Below are 17,500 nucleotides of genomic sequence, written 5' to 3' on the forward strand. Positions count from 1 at the left end.
TGGTGGTAATAACGGTTTGGTTTAACGCATGCACTGACCCGTGAGATGACCTCCAGCCCGTGCTGCCGGGCCAGGCCTCTGGCTGCTCTGCCGCCTCCGTCCACTTCCACGGCGTAGAAGAAACGGGGGTCGGTCCCACGCTGCCCCCCGGTGGCCGGCACCAGCAACTGCAGCGTCCAGCCGAACCCCAGCACAATGGCGCGCAACATGGTGGGAGCGCTGTTCGAATGGGACACATACGTCGTGTAAAAATAAATTGTGTGGGAGGGTGAGGGGTTACCCACTAGCTAATTTCCTTCTGTATTTATTTACATTGTATTTTTTTAATCCCATCAATATAATATGTGTAGAGAAAGAAAGAAAAAAATATATATATATATATTATTGAAAAATCATTATGGGCAAGGTAAGTTTATTTGTATAGCACGATTCATACACAAAGGCAATTCAAAGTGCTTTATATAAGGCATGAAAGACAATAAATAAGCAAAGACGTATAAGAAATAAAAAGTTAAAAACAGATGACATAATAAAATAAAGAGATATGTGCAAAATTATATACAAATATATTTAAAAAAAGAAAAAGCATAAAATATGTCATGTGTTGTGTGTGGATTCTTATTCACAAAGACATACTCTTGTATCTATGCATCGATTGTATGCCTCCTTTAGTACACTAGAGATTCTTCAGTTCAGTTCTGTACTGCATAATGTGTTGTATTTTGAAATAAAGATGTAAACAGACGATTAAATCATTTTGTTTCAATATTTCACACTACGAATACTATTGAACTGAAGTTTTTTTTACTTCAGGAGTAAAAAACAGAGATTTATCTCAGTGTGCATGAACACTGGGCACTTCTCAAACAACTTGCCCAAGGTGAACTCAACTGCACTTTTGTTTTTGCATCAGATCCACGCTGCCTGCCAGAGCCACCCACCTGTAGTTACAGAGTTTAACGTCCAATGGTGATCTCTCACCCTACGAAATGAAAGGTAGAACCCTGCCATCAGGGGCCCCAAGCGAGGCAATATGCACACTCTCTCCAGTTCCCAACCCACACATTTAATCTCTGGCCTTGATGCAAATACTTTGAGTGCAAAAAAAAACCCCCAAAAAACACAGAAGCACTTAATGGACAAAAATGGACTTAGAGAACTAAGTCCATTTTTATGCAAAAGAAACACTTTAGCTGGATGTTTTTCCAAGTCATTCCCTTCCATTAATCAGCCCAGTGTGTGAGGAGAGGTGATGCTTTCACCCTGCCTGTGCTTTTTGAAGGACAAGTTTAATGGCCTTCATAACATTAGAAACACAGATACAAGCATATAGCAAAGCATAGTTCAACGTTGTCATGCCCGTGCCCAGAACTCTACATGCAGTATTTGCTGGCTATAGTCTACTCTAAAATCATTTGACTGATATTTAGTATGCATGCAGTGATGTAGAGCAAAAGCACGAATGACAACAGTTTAATCGGTTTCCCTTTGTTTGGTTTGCCCTTTTTTTTCCGTCTCATGTCACATCAAAAACCAGTCAAAGGGCCTCCTTCCACACCGCTTCTCCCAAACAACAATAACAATGCCGCCTGACCACTGTTTAGAGCCAACGACATCATTCAGCTCCAATCTCCCGGGCCCCCCCGAATGAAATCGATAACCTTCACTTGGGGACAGAGCGCTAGTCAATCCCAGCGAGGCGAGAGAGGGGGCCGGCTCGGGCGACACCCACTCACTGAAGCAGCCCCCTGGGCAGGCGGGGCGGAGAATGGAGAGATAAAGCGGGTGAGAGAAAGGAAACAGGAGTGGGAGAGAGGAATTGCGAGACAGACAGAGACAGAGAGAGGGACATGGAGATTGGAGGTGGGGCGGTGGTGAGCGGATGAGGCGCCGGGTGGAGAGTGCAGGAGCAGCACACTGAGCGATGCCGAGGCCCCGGGCTCCGCTGGGATGCTGATAAAGTACCTGGACATTTTTATAGACAAACTACTTATTTCCGTTCTCATATCGCTCGGGAAGACTGATAACTTTATATTCCTCTCAGGCAGTGGAATGAAAGGGACATGGGAGAAGGGTGGGGGGGGCTTTCAGGAGTTTAATTGATCAAGCTTGAGCCATAAGGTTTTTTTCCCCCTCTCCCCGGAGATAAAAGTAACAAGCACTCTCTTTAGTACAATGTGGAGATCTTTTGGAGAGCGGACCCAATGAAAAAAAAAAAAAAAGAGAGAGAACGTAACTCATTATGCAAACTCATTATTGGATTCCAAGTGTACTTTATAAAAGGGGGGGGGGGGGAAGTTAAATGCTGAAATTGTAGCTTACATGATTTTCAGAGGTCACACTATAGGTCAAAAGGTTTTAGAGGGTGAGTGTTCTGTGTGGAGGAGCCACATTTGAAGCTGTAGTGGGTGGTTTTAAAGTAAAGCTGAATATATATATATATATATATATATATATATACATATCACAATACATATATTTTAAAAGCATTGAGCTCTGGTCTGGTGGCACATACATAAATACAATGCTGTAACAGAATAGCAATACTGTATAGTGGTGTGGTATGCAACGATAGTAATTGCAGACACAGTAAACTGGAAGGCAGTTGTAATGTTTAAGCCACACAACACATTAATTCCCTATGATAAAATGTAATCAAATGAATTTAGGATGCATATAGACTTGTAATAGAAATAGATCAGGGCTACAATCAGGTAGGCTAAAACAGGTTTGGGTCATTACATCAATCTTGTTATTTTGCCATTCATAGCCAGAAAAAAAATAAAGAAATGCAACCTGTGCTGCTTTGTCATACAACGCAATGTGGATATGGTGCTGGATGGGATGGAGGGGGGGGGGGGGTGACGCGGGTTCAGATCCCACTGCCTTTCACCGCCATCAAAGGTCTGGACGCATTTGTAGTTTAAGAAATACTCGTTTACCTTCCACGTCCAGTCGCAGATCCTTCTTGCCCACGGACAAGCCTCTCACTTTTACGAGCAATTGTTGTTTTTTTTTTTTAAGGGCACCGACGGATCGCAGGTCGATGGATCGTTCCCGTTCGCGTCGTCTCGGTCCCGAGGCAAATAATAAAAAAAATTAAAAAAAAAAAAGACGCAAAACAGGCTCCCCATAAAGACCTTATCCAGCCCGCGTTTCCCCCGTTGATTCGCACCAAACGCGAAAAACACGCGCTTTGTTGGATGAATGTGGAGGGAAAAGAGCGTCTCTTCGCGCGTCGGAAGGGATTTAGGAGAAGATGCGAGGATGCATTAGAATGCAAGAAATGGTGCGATGGCGAGAAAGACTGTTGGCAGGGAAATATCTGCATATGGAAATTAGGTTATTACCTGATAACAATTTTACTTAACGTATGCAGGGTTTTTTTTTTTTAACCAAAGACACGAGGAGTGACTTTCACAGAACGACGCGGTTTAAGTTCAGAGATCAGTGACTTTTTGCTTTATTTTCACCGGGACGAGGGAGCAAGTTGTAATCGTTTTGAATACATACATGCCATCGTCAAATAAAACGGTATTTTCGCAGACGTCGCACCCATCGCCTTTTAAGACACTGTCTCAAGCGTCGCTATACTGCGCTCGGTTGAACTCGGGACCACTCCGACCTCCTACTTCGACGAGTGCGAAGCAACTTGGGTCGGAACTTCGGGAACTCGGGCCAAATCTCTCTGGCCCGAGTTGACCAAGATGTTACGTGTGTTGACATGTTTCGCCAAGCCGAGGCAGTGGGCCGCATTTTACTCGGGGGCGGGGGAAAGCCGCCTTGGAACGGCCGATTTCCGAGTTACCCTGGAAAGCAGCGCGGCAGCCCCCCGCCGGGTTCCGGGGCTTCGCCGGTTCGCTGTGACGTCACCGCCCCCGGCGGAGAGCGCGGTGAGGCGCAGGGGTTTGGCCACGCCTCCTCGGAACTTCCGACCAATCGGCGGGCACGTCCGTCGCGGGGGCAAACCATTCGCGCGTGCGCACAGCGGACGCGCGGGAGCGGCTGCAAAAGCAAAAACAGCGGCGCGTGAGACGGTGGAGTTGAACGCGTTGAAACGACGCGGAGCGTTACAGCAACTAGACAGGTTCGCTGCTGTGTTTTGGCTTTTGGTTCTTTCTCGTGGTGCTAACTTTAACATTTCAATGCGCGTTGGCAACGTACAAACATTTATTGAGGCTCACGTTAGCTTTATGTTTCATGACTAACATTGGGGTCCCGGGATACACAGGATGTGTTTTGCTGTTCATATTCGTATTACTTTAATACTATGGTCCATTGTTTTATCTATCTATCTATCTATCTATCTATCTATCTGTCTATCTATCTATCTATCTATCTGTCTATCTATCTATCTATCTATCTATCTATCTATCTATCTATCTATCTACTTATTCATCTATCTATCTATCTGTCTATCTATCTATCTACTTATTCATCTATCTATCTATCTATCTATCTATCTATCTATTTATCTATCTATCTATCTATCTATCTACTTATTCATCTATCTATCTATCTATCTATCTACTTACTCATCTATCTATCTATCTACTTATTCATCTATCTGTCTGTCTGTCTGTCTGTCTGTCTGTCTGTCTGTCTGTCTGTCTGTCTGTCTGTCTGTCTATCTATCTATTCATCTATCTATCTATCTATCTATCTATCTATTCATCTATCTATCTATCTATCTATTTATCTATCTATTTATCTATCTATTCATCTATCTATCTGTCTGTCTGTCTATTCATCTATCTATCTATCTATCTATTCATCTATCTATCTATCTATCTGTCTGTCTGTCTATTCATCTATCTATCTATCTATCTATCTGTCTATCTGTCTGTCTACTTCTAACCTCCTTGAAGCACTGTTCAGTATTATTTATTTATTCCCTATTTTTTTTTTTTTACTTTCTACATTTCATTTGCATTATCTTGCGCTTGCATTGTCTTTTTATTCTGCGCACCATCCTCTCTTTTGAGTTGCATTTTGTTTATGCTGCTGGATAAAGAAAATGTATTCTTACTATTATTATTGTCTTTTGTCATTCTTCGAGTCAAGTTGTGTTTACGTCCTTGTCGTAGCTTTGATTTTCTTGGTCGCACGTGGATCAACGTGGACACGATCTTTCAATATGCTCCAATTTGACCCCACAGGCGACGACATGGCGGCGGACTTCGGCCAGTCTCTCACCCCACCGGTGTCCCCTTCCGCTGAGGACAGTCTGTGTGAGATGACCCGGTCCAGACCGCCCTGCTTCTGCTGCTTCTCTGATGGAGGGGAGGACATGGCCCGGTCCCTCTCATCAAAGGGGCACATGGGGAGAGGGACCCTGAAGCGGTAATGTCAACTTCTGTCTGTGTGCAATTCAAATACTGGATTGACAATGTAAACAAAATGTTATATCACCCCATTCAAACCCTGGAGCTATTTCCAGGGTCATCATGCATGCACCGCCAGAATAAGTCCTATAGGGTTACAGAATACCCACGTCTTCCTCTTTAGTTTACTATCCCACTGAAATCCAATCCAAGTTTTTCGGATAGAAAATGTTCTTACTTTGCTGTTTGTACTGATTCACCCACTGATTATTATTACAGCAAGCTACAATGCAACTAAAATCATGCAGGACAGCCATCATGTGAGTGTTACTGGCGTGACTATAAACATTCTTCACAGGCTGCTTCTGCGTCTGGACCCAGCACCAGCAGACTATGAGACTGACACGGTGGAGATCTTTGGATTCCCCTGGGTAACAGAGACCGCACTAGTGGAATCTACAAAGCTGCTCTTTGGCCTCTTCAGGTTAGCACCCACTTGCACCTTGATTCAAGGTGGTATAGCCTGGCATAAAGCATTGTATTAACTCTTCATGGCTGGGTCTCAATAAGCTTCAATTGAATCAGTGAAGTACCAAAAGGCTCTGGAAATTCTAGTGTTCATCATTTTTTCGCAAGATAAATGTGTGGACTGAATAATCAATGGTTAGCCCATTGGTTGTAGTTATTATTTGCACTGCTAACTGAATAATATTTACAATAAGATGGTCAGATAAGTAAAATACAGTAAAAGCTTGGTCTGGAAATGAAAATTTCAATTGACTATACGTTTTAAAATAGGGGCTAAATTTGTTTGAAAAAATGGTTACTTTTACTCATTCATATTCACTTGTCAATCCTTTGACTTGCTCTTTTGCTTTATTTCAGGCAAAAGATTTTCCGGCTGGAGACCTTAGTGCAGTCGAGTTCCCATGACTTTGGTGAGCTTCTGCTCGGCTTTTGTCATGCAAAACCCAAGCAGTTAACCAGAATTTAATTTTCAAATGTCAATTTGCATATACAGCCTTCCAATAAGCAAATTCAAATAATTTGCCTCAACAAACCAATGTGAAATACAATGACGTTTATGTTGGCTAGTGAACAGTAATACTAGTCTGTAGCAAATGCAAAGGCAGGTGTGGTGTGAGATGTTGCATTATTGTGCTGTATTTGGTCCTTGGTACTTGTACAACTGTTCTATGAAAAGATTGTTTTACAACGTTTCATATCTGAAATGTTAGGCTTGTTTGAATTAAGAATAAATTGAAAATGTCCTCTACATTTTGGCTTTGTATGTGAGCAGGCCAAGCAGGCAACCTCCACTATGAGGCAGAAGATCTTAGGCAACAGTGTTTGTTGTTCCTTCAGTATGTCAAAGTCTTTCTGCACAGGTAATTCCATACTGTAAAAAGCTGCATAACTTTAATTTATTATGTTTAAAAATGTTTAAGTTTGACATGTTATTTATCCTTTGACCTTGAGAATGACTTTGAGAAACGGGGAGTTTCCACTTTAACATCTACTAACCCCAAAACTAAATGAAGAATATCCTTGTGGAACTTAATAACATTTGTCATTTAATTATCATTTAATAAAAAAAAAAAAGTAATTGCATGTAACCTTATGGTTAATTTTTAGTTTTAAATGTATTTAACCAGGAGAGCATGTCCTTATATAATGCACAGGCCATACTGAAATTCAGTGATCCGCATCTCCACCGAGTGTAATTCTTTATTGGAGAATCGTTAGATTATCATACATTTGCCTCTGTCCCAAGGGATCAATATATGTTGTATATTCTTACTGCTGCATCCCTCTAGATATCTTGATCCCTCCAGTACCCTGGAGGAGGGACACTCCCACCCTTATGAGGAGCTGGAGGCCCAGCTCCCTTCTGCCCTGCTGGAGGAGCTGTTTGGGGTCACTCTCCTCATTGGACGTCTTAAAGACCTGCCTTCCAATGTACAGAGTGCCTTCACCATGCAGAACCACGGGAAGGTACTGCAACGCACACTATAGATAATCAGACTAGATGTTAACACTCGCATTTTGGTTCAGGATATGCCCTGCATGGATACTTAAATGGCACCTTCTGTTTTTATTCTGAGAACCCGATGGTTTATCTCTGCATCCCCAGATTTTCCCACCCTCTTGGCATCTGCTACACCTGCATCTGGACATCCACTGGTCCGTCTTGGAGATCCTGCACTTGCTCGGACAAAGGACGCAGGGTACGTTCTCTGGCTCTTACACCACCATGTCAGAACAAAGTAGTGTAACCACCATGGTGAATCGTTTTCTGCAGCCGAATATATCTCGTTAATCTATCTTTCCGCTCACCTCCCAGGCCAGGTTGTGTACGCCCACCAGTTTGTGAACCTGACAGGGGAGAACCTGACGGACACCAGTCTGTTTGAGGAACACCTATGCAGTCTGCTCTGCGACCTCACTGGCCTGGCCATTGGAAAATTCAGCAAGGTGGGTGACCTGCCTTCTTCAAGGCACTCAAAGAATACATTTGATCAATATCAGGAAGTTTGAAATAAGCTTAATGTTCAAATGTGCAGTGTACAAACAAGAAAACTCAAATAAGCCAAAGCTATTCAGTTGATGACAAAAAAGTGGCTTATTTCCGTGAAAATCAACTCCAAAGCAACATTAAAATAATTTAACACAAGGCATAACTGATTAAAGTGGGGTTCTTACCAGGTCCTTGAGGTGCTTTAAGTGCTTGAATTTTGTCCTCAAAAATTGAAGCACTGGAATACCTTGACAATAGCTTGAAAAGGCCTTGGAAAAAATCTGATAAGTGAACCTGTAATATTCCCCCTGGTTTGTTATTCAAATCCTAATGCTCGCTTATAATTACGAATGTATCGCCTTTTTTTTCTTTTCCTCTCTCAGCAGCTCTATTTCTTCTCAGCCTGAACGCTGGAAATGACATAGATTATGCCAGGGAAATCTACATTTTATTCAACGTGGTTGGAAATAAGAGTAGATGATGAATGAGGTTAATAATAATTATATAGATATACTACTATAAATAATAGACAATTAGATAAATATTATATTATTTTTGAATTAGTAAAGATCACAGTGAAACTGAAAATTGATTATATTTGTTTTGCATGAAGTCATTCAAAATGAAAAACATAGTGCTTAAAAATGTAGTTGAAGGTCCTTGAATTTCATTTTGTAATGCCAGAATGAACCCTGTTTAAGTTCCCTTTAAGGGTGGATAAAGCCATCTTTCCAAACAACTAAGTGGCAGGGTTTGGTAGAGGTTTACATCAAAATGACATAAAGCTATATCCTGGCTTGATTAAGAATAATTTAGAGAAAGCAGGAGCACCGGCAATAGGTTAAAGATGCGTATACAGCGCATATACTGTATATCTCCCGACTTGCTACATGGAGCCTGTTGTTAGCCCATTGTACTCTGCAGGTAAGAAACATTTTGGCTATTGGAGAAGGGACAGGGACACACCCGGTCGGTTTAGCCAAATATAAAAATGTTTATTTATTGAGAACCCTATTATATTGCAGGTTAGGCCAACAGAGGCCCTGTCTAGTCATCACTACCTCTGCTCTTGCACCAAAGAACTGTGGATTCTCCTCATACACCTGCTGGAGTACAGAAGTAAAGTGCTACACACACAGGTAAAAAACAGCATGTAAATCTATAATACATCATCCAACATTCGATGTGCTATTTCTCAAAACTGTTTTGCCTCTTCTTGTGTTACCCCAGTCTTTTTGGAGCTACATGAACCTGCTGCTGCGGCCTCTGGTCTCAGGGAAGCCTCCTGCAGAGCTGTACAGTGGGCTGCCGACCCACTGCAAGGACCCACTTGGATTCACGTGGTGGTTGGTCACTCATTTGGCGGAGTTGGGCAAATACAGCCGCAGTGGAACACTCCAGAATGAGGTAATCCTCTTGGGATGTTTTTTTTCACCTGTGCTGTCAGCATGCTGGGCATACAACAAAGTATTTGTATGCCATTGCATTCAGGACAGAGTTAGTCTGCAAGTGGAGATCAAGTTCTCAACCTGCAATGCAACTCTTTATTAATTCTTAAAACCTCAAGAACTGCTCCAATAACTCTGTCCTGTGGATGACCTGTAGGATGACAAGAGCACAGTTTTTGTTTATAAAGAACCACAACCAACCCCCCTCTTTGGAGAACTATTTATCATATTTGGGTCTATAAACAAGTCAAGTCAAGTCACACTTTATTTATAGAGCGCATTTCATACCAGGGCAACACAATGCGCTTTACAAAGAGATACAAAAAAGAAAGAGAGAACGTAGTTGTCAGCCGGTCATTACAAAAGAATGCCCCTGAAACAACAGCAACAACAAAAGCAACAACAAAGACAACAAAAACAACAATAAAAGTGACTCCAACCACAGTGGCAGCAACAGAAAACAACAGCAGCAGCAACAACAGTCACAGAAACAGCAACAACGGCAGCAGCAACATCGACACCAGCAGCAACAACAACAACAACAGCAGCAACATACACGCAAAAACGTCACCGGAACTGGAAAGGTCACTCTGGTTAGAGATGGTTAAGTCGAGGTATAAGGTTACGTTAAATTGAGGCATAAGGTAAGCGAGAGTTAAGTTTAGGTATAAGGTTAGTAGCAGCAACGACAACACCAGTTAAGGTATAAGGTTAGCGGCACCAACAACAGCACCAGCAGCGGCAGCAATGACAACACCAGCAGTGTCAATACCAGCAGCAGACAACAGTAGCATCAAAAAAAGCAACAGCGCACAAGCGAAGACGTCACCAGGACCGGAAGCGGTAGCTCTCACCGGAACCAGAAATCTCCTCATCTGTATTGAGTTAACCGTGTGTACCATCTCATCTCAACAAGGTAAAGCACAGCAGAGACGTCACCGGAACCGGAAGTGGTAGCCCTCACCGGAGATGGGAATTTCAACTCTGTGCGCCATCTCATCTTAATCCAGTCCTGGTCCTTTAATTAGCGACCCTAAGTTACAGGTCAAGTTTCCAAACAGACCTCAGGAGGGAGATCCTTTTGACTGTCTCTCTTCAAAAACACACCCTTCTTATGATCCTCTAAGTGTAATATCACAACAGAAATAGCAGCAACATCAACACCAGCAGCAAGAACAGCAAAACCAAGCAGGAGCAACAACAGCAACGCACACGCAAAGGCCTCACCGGAACCGGAAGTGAGAGCTCTCACCGGAACCGGAAAAGTCACTCAGGTTAAAGATGTTAGAGAGGTTGAGTTGAGGTACAAAGTTAGAGATATTTAAATTAGGGTATAAGGTTAGAGATGGTTAAGTTTTGGTATAAGTCTAGAGATTGTTATGTTTAGGTATAATGTTCGAGATGATTAGGTTAAGGAATAAGGTCAGAGATGGTTAAGTTTAGATATAAGGTTAGCAGCGGCAACGACAACACCAGTTAAGGTATAAGGTTAGCAGCACCAACAACACCACCAGCAGCAATGACAACACTAGCGGCTACGGTACCAGCAGCAACAATAGCAGCAGCAAAAACAGCAGCAACAGCAGCAGTGACAGTGCACAAGCGAAGATGTCAGTGGTAGCTCTCACCGGAACCAGAAATCTCATCTGTATTGAGTCAACAGTTCTCAGGGAAGCAACGCACAGCAAAGACGTCACGGGAACCGGAAGTGGCAGCCCTCACCAGACACTGAGATTTCAACTGTGTGCACCACCTCATCTAAATCCAGTCACGGTGGATGGTTAAGTTTAGGTATAAGTTAGCAGCAGCAACGACAATACCAGCAGAAACAATAGCAGCAACAGCGCACAAGCGAAGACGTCACCGGAACCGGAAGTGGTAGCTCTCACCGGAACCAGAAATCTCCTCATCTGTATTGAGTCAACACCGGAAGTGGTAGCCCTCACTTGAAACGGGAATTTCAACTCCGTGCACCGTCTCATCTTAATCCAGTCATGGTCCTTTAATTAGCGTACCTAAATTACGGGTCTTTCATTCTGACCTCGGGAGGGAGATCCTTTTGACTATCTCTCCGAAGACACACCCTTCTTATAATCCTCTCACTGTAATATCAAAACAGAAACTACAACAACAGCAACAGAAATAGCAGCAGCAGCAGCAACAAACAACAACAGCAAAAAAAGACAACAGCAACGCACACGCAAAGAAGTCACCGGAACCAGAAGTGGTAGCTCTCACCAGAACCGGAGCGGTCACTCAGGTTAGAGACGGTTAAGTTGAGGTATAAGGTTAGAGTCGTTTAAGTTAGGGTAAAGGGTTAGAGATGCTTAATTTTAGCCATAAGGTAAGCAAGGGTTAAGTTTAGGTATAAGGTTAGCAGCAGCCACAGCACCAGTAACACAGACAGACAGACGTCAGTCGGTCAGTCATAGTCTGTAGCGAACAGCAAGGTTTTTAACCTGCTTTTAAAAGTATTCAGTGTGGGGGCCTCTCTCAGGTCCCTCGGCAGCGTGTTCCATTTACTTGGGGCATAGATACAGAAAGCAGCTTCTCCTGCTTTAGAGTTGGTCCGAGGTATAGTTAAAAGACCACTGCCCGTGGACCTGAGAGTTCTTGCTGGTTCGTGTAAAATCAGCATTTCTTTTATATACTGAGGTGCAAGGCCATTTATAGCTTTATATACAAGTAGCAGAATCTTAAAATCAATTCTAGTTTTGACGGGGAGCAAATGTAGAGATCTAAGAACAGGTGTGATATGTTCAAACTTTTTTGTCCCAGTGAGAACGCGTGCAGCCACATTTTGGATTAACTGTAGCCGCTGCACAGCTGATTTTGGGAGGCCGGTGAATAGGCAATTACAGTAGTCCAATCTACCCGTTATGAATGCATGGATTCATTTTTCGGAGTCTGCTTTTGACAGGAAGCCTCTTCATTTTTAAATGTTTTTTAGATGGTAGAAGGCTGATTTTGTGATTTTATATGGCTCTTAAAATTTAGATCGCCGTCTATGATTACACCCAGATTTTTGGCTTCATTCTTGTTCTCCAGGGACAGAGAACTAAGATGAGCTGCAAAAGTCTTGAGCCTTTGCACCAAAGATGAGTATTTCTGTTTTGTCTTTGTTCAGTTGTAAAAAGTTCTTTGACATCCATGCATTAATATCATTAATACACTGAGTGAGGGAGTGTATGGGGAGAAGGTCATCAGGAGATAGGGATATGTACAGTTGTGAATCATCTGCATAATTATGGTAATTTATTTTGTGTTTCTTTACAATATGTGCCAGTGGAAGCATATATAGGTTAAACAATAATAGTCCCAGAATCGAACCTTGGGGCACTCCACATACAATATCCACATTGTTTGACACAAAATCTCCAATGGACACGGAGAACTGCCTGTCCTGTGGGTAGGTTTTGAACCAATTTAGAACCGGGCCAGATAGGCTAACCCATTTTTGTAATCTCGCTAATAAAATCTTATGGTCAACAGTGTCGAAGGCAGCACTGAGGTCCAGGAGCAGTAGAACAGATAGTTTCTTTGCATCAGTGTTTATGTGTAGATCGTTCAGAACTTTAATAAGTGCTGTTTCTGTGCTACGGTGAGGTCGAAAGCCAGATCGATAGGTGTCTAAAAGGCTGTTTGAGGTTAGATAGTTGTTAAGCTGAAGGTAAACTGTTTTTTCAAGTATTTTTCTGAGGAATGGCAGGTTGGAAATGGGCAATAACTGTTGCATCGGGATTGCACTTCTTCAGGAGTGGTTTAATGACAGCTGTTTTAAATGCTGCAGGGAATATACCTGATTGAAGAGAGCAGTTTAAAATTTCTAATACCTCATGTGCTAGGCAGTTAAAAACTGTTTTAACTGTTTTAACTGGTCCTCCACCAAACTGTTTGGTGGAGGACCTGAGCTGACCAACAATATCGTCCAGTCTTTTTATGTCTAAGGGGATGAAATGAGACATGGCAGCAGTCATATTACTGGGGAACTGAAGGGTAGGTTCATTTCTGGATGTTGAAGCACTAATATTCTGTCTGATAGCTTTTGTTACTGAAAAATGTAGCGAACTCCTCATATTTTTCAGTGGCGAGATGCCTCTGAGGGGGTTGTAGATGGTGGATTAAGTCGATCAACAGTGAAGAAGAGCACTTTACTATTGTTGAGGTTTTCATTGATGATTTTAGAGAAAAAAGGCTGTCTGGCTTGTTTAATTTCTATATTGTATCGATTGAGTCTATCCCTGTAAATTTCATGATGAACCTGAAGATTTGTCTTTCTCCATTTTCATTCTCCCTGGCGACACTCTCTCTTAAGCTGCCAAGCTAACTGCTCGATTTCTCCAGGGGTCTTTTTGTTTTTCTATGTTTTGAGTTTTAACAGGTGCAATCTTATCAATGATATTTTGTATTTTGGAGTTGAAGTTCTCCACAGGATCCTCAGTTGATGATGCCTTGAACAGCGGTAACTCATTTACAATTCTCTTAAAGGTTTCAGTGGTATTATTGTTAATGATAGGTTTTTTTAATTGTCCGGGTACCCTTCTGTTGTACAGGAAGAGCAGACACGTCAAAGAAAATGCAACATTGATCTGAAATAGCGACATCCATGACATAGGGTACAGTGATATTTAGTCCTTTTGATATGACTATGTCCAGAGTATGCCCCTTATTGTGGGTGGGTCCAGAAATGTGCTGAGTGAGGTCAAATGCCCCTAATAGGCTAATGAAGTGTTGAGCATCTGGGTCTGTTTGATTGTCAACACGAATATTAAAGTCACCTAAGATAATTACACAATCATAATCAGTGGAGACCTTGGACAGTAGCTCAGAGAATTCATCAAGAAAGCCACATTTAGATTTTGGTGGCCGATAGACAGCGATGATTAAAATTTGGGCACTGCAGTTTATAGATATAGCAAGGTGTTCAAAAGGCATGAGTTCTCTGAGGAGGATTTCCTTGCAGGTATAGATATCAGAGAAGACGGCAGCTATTCCACCACCTCTATGGTCAGCTCTAGTGTTTTGGATTAACTTGAAATTAGGAGGTGCTGTCTCAATGAGTGCGACTGAGCCATTTCTATCCAGCCAGGTCTCAGTTAATAGAGCAAAATCCAGGTTATGAGTACTTATAAGCTCATTAACTAAAAATGACTTGTTAGTTAGTGACCTTACGTTTAATAGAGACATTTTTATTGTTCTGGGTGCATGGCTTTGCGGGGTACTGAGAGTTTGAGGCTGAACCGGTAGTAAATTGTTTAGATTCCTGTATGTTACAGGGAAGTTACGTAATTTTGGTCTATGGTTTACAAGTACAGGAATTTGTAGAGCAGAGTGACAGTCATTAATGTCAGAGTGGATCGGACTCACCAAACGTCAGCAATTGATCACTACTCCAAGAGGGGGAGATTCACCACGGGTGAGACAATTAAACATAGAACCAAACAACATTTACACGAAAAACATAAACATTGGATGACAACATGTATTGAAAAACAGTTAATTAGGTCCAGGAAAACTGAAACTACTATTGGGCACTTGGCCTCTACCTGTCATAGTTAAGGCAAGTGCAGGCACAAGACGCAGCCGCAGGCACAGAACCCAGGCCATAGGCGCCAGGCATGGACCGCAGGCCCGGATCCAGGCCCCGCTCAGACAGACAGACAAACACCTTGCCCGAACCACCCGCCCCGCAGGTGAGCCGGCAGGACCCCCCATTCCTACCCACACCCTGCGCATAGGGCGAGGCCTGCCCCACCACAGCTGACCAGATGCCCCACCCAGCCGCAAGCGCCGGTACCCATCCACAAAGCAGAGTGTGCTCAGCGTGGGGCAGCTGGATGTTAGCCCCCCACCGCCCCCCGCTGATGCCAGCAGCGCACCAGGAGCAAAAGGCCGACAGCCGCTGGCGAAACTGCTTGCTGTTGTGGGTGTTGGTTGGGGTGTGGGGGGCAGCTGTCATCCTCTCAGGATGTTAATGACAGGGAATATTGGACACATTCATAAATTATTTTAAATATTTGATTACGCACTTGATTTACATTCACAAGTTTTGAATTGACAATGTAAACTGAAGATGTTTTCACTTATTTATTTTTATTTTTTCAATAATTTTATATAACATTTTAACTATTTTCCAAGAAGACACCAAAATTGCAGTTATATTTATAGCCACTGTTTAGTGTGCTCAACTCAACTGCACCACTGCAGCTGTTAAGGGGTCATCGATGAAATGCTGCGCTTGTATTGGGCAGCTCCCGGATGCCTGTAAAGATATGAAGCATTGCTGGTAAAGGTTGTTCAGCAAAACTAAGCACGGCTTAGCATCATAGACTGTGACTTGTCTACTTAATAAAAGCTCAAAATGTGACCAAATTGAACTTGGTTGTGTGCTCACCCCTGTTTTAACTGTGAAAGAATTTGGTAGAGAAAGCAGTTCATTCACCTTTTCTTGTCTGTCGATGTCATTATCATTGTATACTTGTTAGTATTTCAGTTGAAATTTCCTCATATTGTTTTCTCGTAGGAACGGTTGGATTCCAATTGGAATTTTGTTGAAGAGCTGCTCAAATCTACGTGTAACCCAAAGGTGAGGAAGATCACTTCCTAAAAGATTAATGTACAATTTGTAGGAAACTCACTTTGGAAAGTATTTTGTTTTTTGATACTATTTAATACAATTTAACAGGGAGGTCTACAGGAGGAACAGATCAGGATGCATGTCCACTGCTGTCTGAGTCTGTGTCTGCAGTGGGAACCCAGCACCAGCGCCGTCTGCACCCTGTGGGACTACTACAGCAAGAACCTGGTGAGGACGACATGAATGCTATTTCATTAGTTATTGTATATTACCAAATTTTTCCAGTATCTATTTCTGGCTTTATTTTTTTATTGTTTTATTTTTTTTAATTTTATTTTATTTTATATTTATTGTTTATATTAGGTTATATATGTTGTTGTCTATCATTAGGTTAAGTGTATATCGTCGTATTTTATTGTCCATTCAACAGTTTTTATTGTATATTTCTGATTATGTATTCTATTGCTTTATTATTATTTATGCCTATTTTTCTCTATTTCAAATTTTTCACGTAAACTGTTGCTGACACTGAAATTTCCGTTTGGTGATGAATACAGTATCAATCTATGTTGCTGGAAAAAAATATTTTGGCTTTCTGTCAAAAGTTCCACTTTGATGAAAACAAAACTATAATTTAGTCAACAAACAAATCACCTTTTGTTCTACAACAGTGATCTTACGTCTATGCTCGGGTATCACTCGTATCTATAACCATCCTCCCATGTGCCTCCACCCTAGAGCGGCTCTTTCTTCGTGCCCTGGCTTGGGGTGTCCGGTCTCGGTAATGTATACAAGACGCCGCTGGCTCTGTCGGAGCAGGCCCGGAGCTGCTGCTCCCCCTCCCCACTGCACTCTTCGGGACACACCCAGCTGTATCGCTCGGCCAACTCCTTCCACATCTTCCTCAGAGTGCTGGCCCTCTGCCTCGGCCAGGACAGCGCAAGCGGGGCCCCCCGCAGGCAAATCAAAGGACGGTGAGGACACAGGGAGACTTTACAGGCTTTTAGTTCATATTCCCATTCACAAGAAATGCAGGAACCGCGGACACTGAATATGTCAGTTCTGACATTTCACACTCACTCAAGTTAAACAATACACCCCAGCTTGCAATCGCACACACACACACACACACACACACACACACACACACACACACACACACACACACACACACACACACACACACACACACAGCAGACGCTCACATATGCACACTTGTACACAGACAAGTGGAGAGAGAGAGAGAGAGAGAGAGAGAGAGAGAGAGAGAGAGAGAGAGAGAGAGAGAGAGAGAGAGAGAGAGAGAGAGAGAGAGAGAGAGAGAGAGAGAGAGAGAGAGAGAGAGAGAGAGAGAGAGAGAGAGAGAGAGAGAGAGAGAGAGAGAGAGAGAGAGAGAGAGAGAGAGATTTCACGAAAACTTAAGCATGAACATCGTACTGTGAAGAGATTTGTGGCTGATTCAGAGCACAGACGGGTTGGTGCAGATAAAGGCATAATGAGGAAGGTTTCTGCCGGACAAATTCATCAGATTAAGAGAGCAGCTGCTAAAATGCTGTTACAAAGCAGCAAACAGGTATTTGAAGCTGCTGGTGCCTCGAGCCCACGAACCTCAAGGTGTAGGATCCTCCAGAGG

The 17,500-nt window shown here is 42.6% G+C and overlaps 2 protein-coding genes across 2 annotated transcripts in view; one reads left to right on the forward strand and one right to left on the reverse strand.

Moving 5' to 3' along the window:
* Positions 1 to 209, reverse strand: part of LOC307233494 (proprotein convertase subtilisin/kexin type 4-like) — a gene marked incomplete at both ends in the record, with an annotated part of 119,844 nt that extends 119,635 nt beyond the window's left edge. The window contains one exon of the mRNA XM_080004830.1: positions 39 to 209. Coding sequence (XP_079860956.1) covers positions 39 to 209 — 171 coding nt within the window. The remainder of the gene's footprint in view (positions 1 to 38) is intronic.
* Positions 210 to 4,029: 3,820 nt separating this feature from the next.
* mms22l (MMS22-like, DNA repair protein) overlaps positions 4,030 to 17,500 on the forward strand; it is a 29,890-nt gene continuing 16,419 nt past the window's right edge. Inside the window, exons 1-13 of the mRNA XM_080004953.1 lie at positions 4,030 to 4,087; positions 5,160 to 5,343; positions 5,683 to 5,808; positions 6,210 to 6,262; positions 6,625 to 6,712; positions 7,142 to 7,319; positions 7,459 to 7,552; positions 7,669 to 7,799; positions 8,868 to 8,981; positions 9,073 to 9,249; positions 15,814 to 15,876; positions 15,976 to 16,095; positions 16,606 to 16,841. Coding sequence (XP_079861079.1) covers positions 5,168 to 5,343; positions 5,683 to 5,808; positions 6,210 to 6,262; positions 6,625 to 6,712; positions 7,142 to 7,319; positions 7,459 to 7,552; positions 7,669 to 7,799; positions 8,868 to 8,981; positions 9,073 to 9,249; positions 15,814 to 15,876; positions 15,976 to 16,095; positions 16,606 to 16,841 — 1,556 coding nt within the window. The 5' untranslated portion in view covers positions 4,030 to 4,087; positions 5,160 to 5,167. The remainder of the gene's footprint in view (positions 4,088 to 5,159; positions 5,344 to 5,682; positions 5,809 to 6,209; positions 6,263 to 6,624; positions 6,713 to 7,141; positions 7,320 to 7,458; positions 7,553 to 7,668; positions 7,800 to 8,867; positions 8,982 to 9,072; positions 9,250 to 15,813; positions 15,877 to 15,975; positions 16,096 to 16,605; positions 16,842 to 17,500) is intronic.

Source organism: Zeus faber (assembly GCF_960531495.2).
Source record: "Zeus faber genome assembly, chromosome: 8".
In the NCBI taxonomy this organism is placed as follows: domain Eukaryota; kingdom Metazoa; phylum Chordata; class Actinopteri; order Zeiformes; family Zeidae; genus Zeus; species Zeus faber.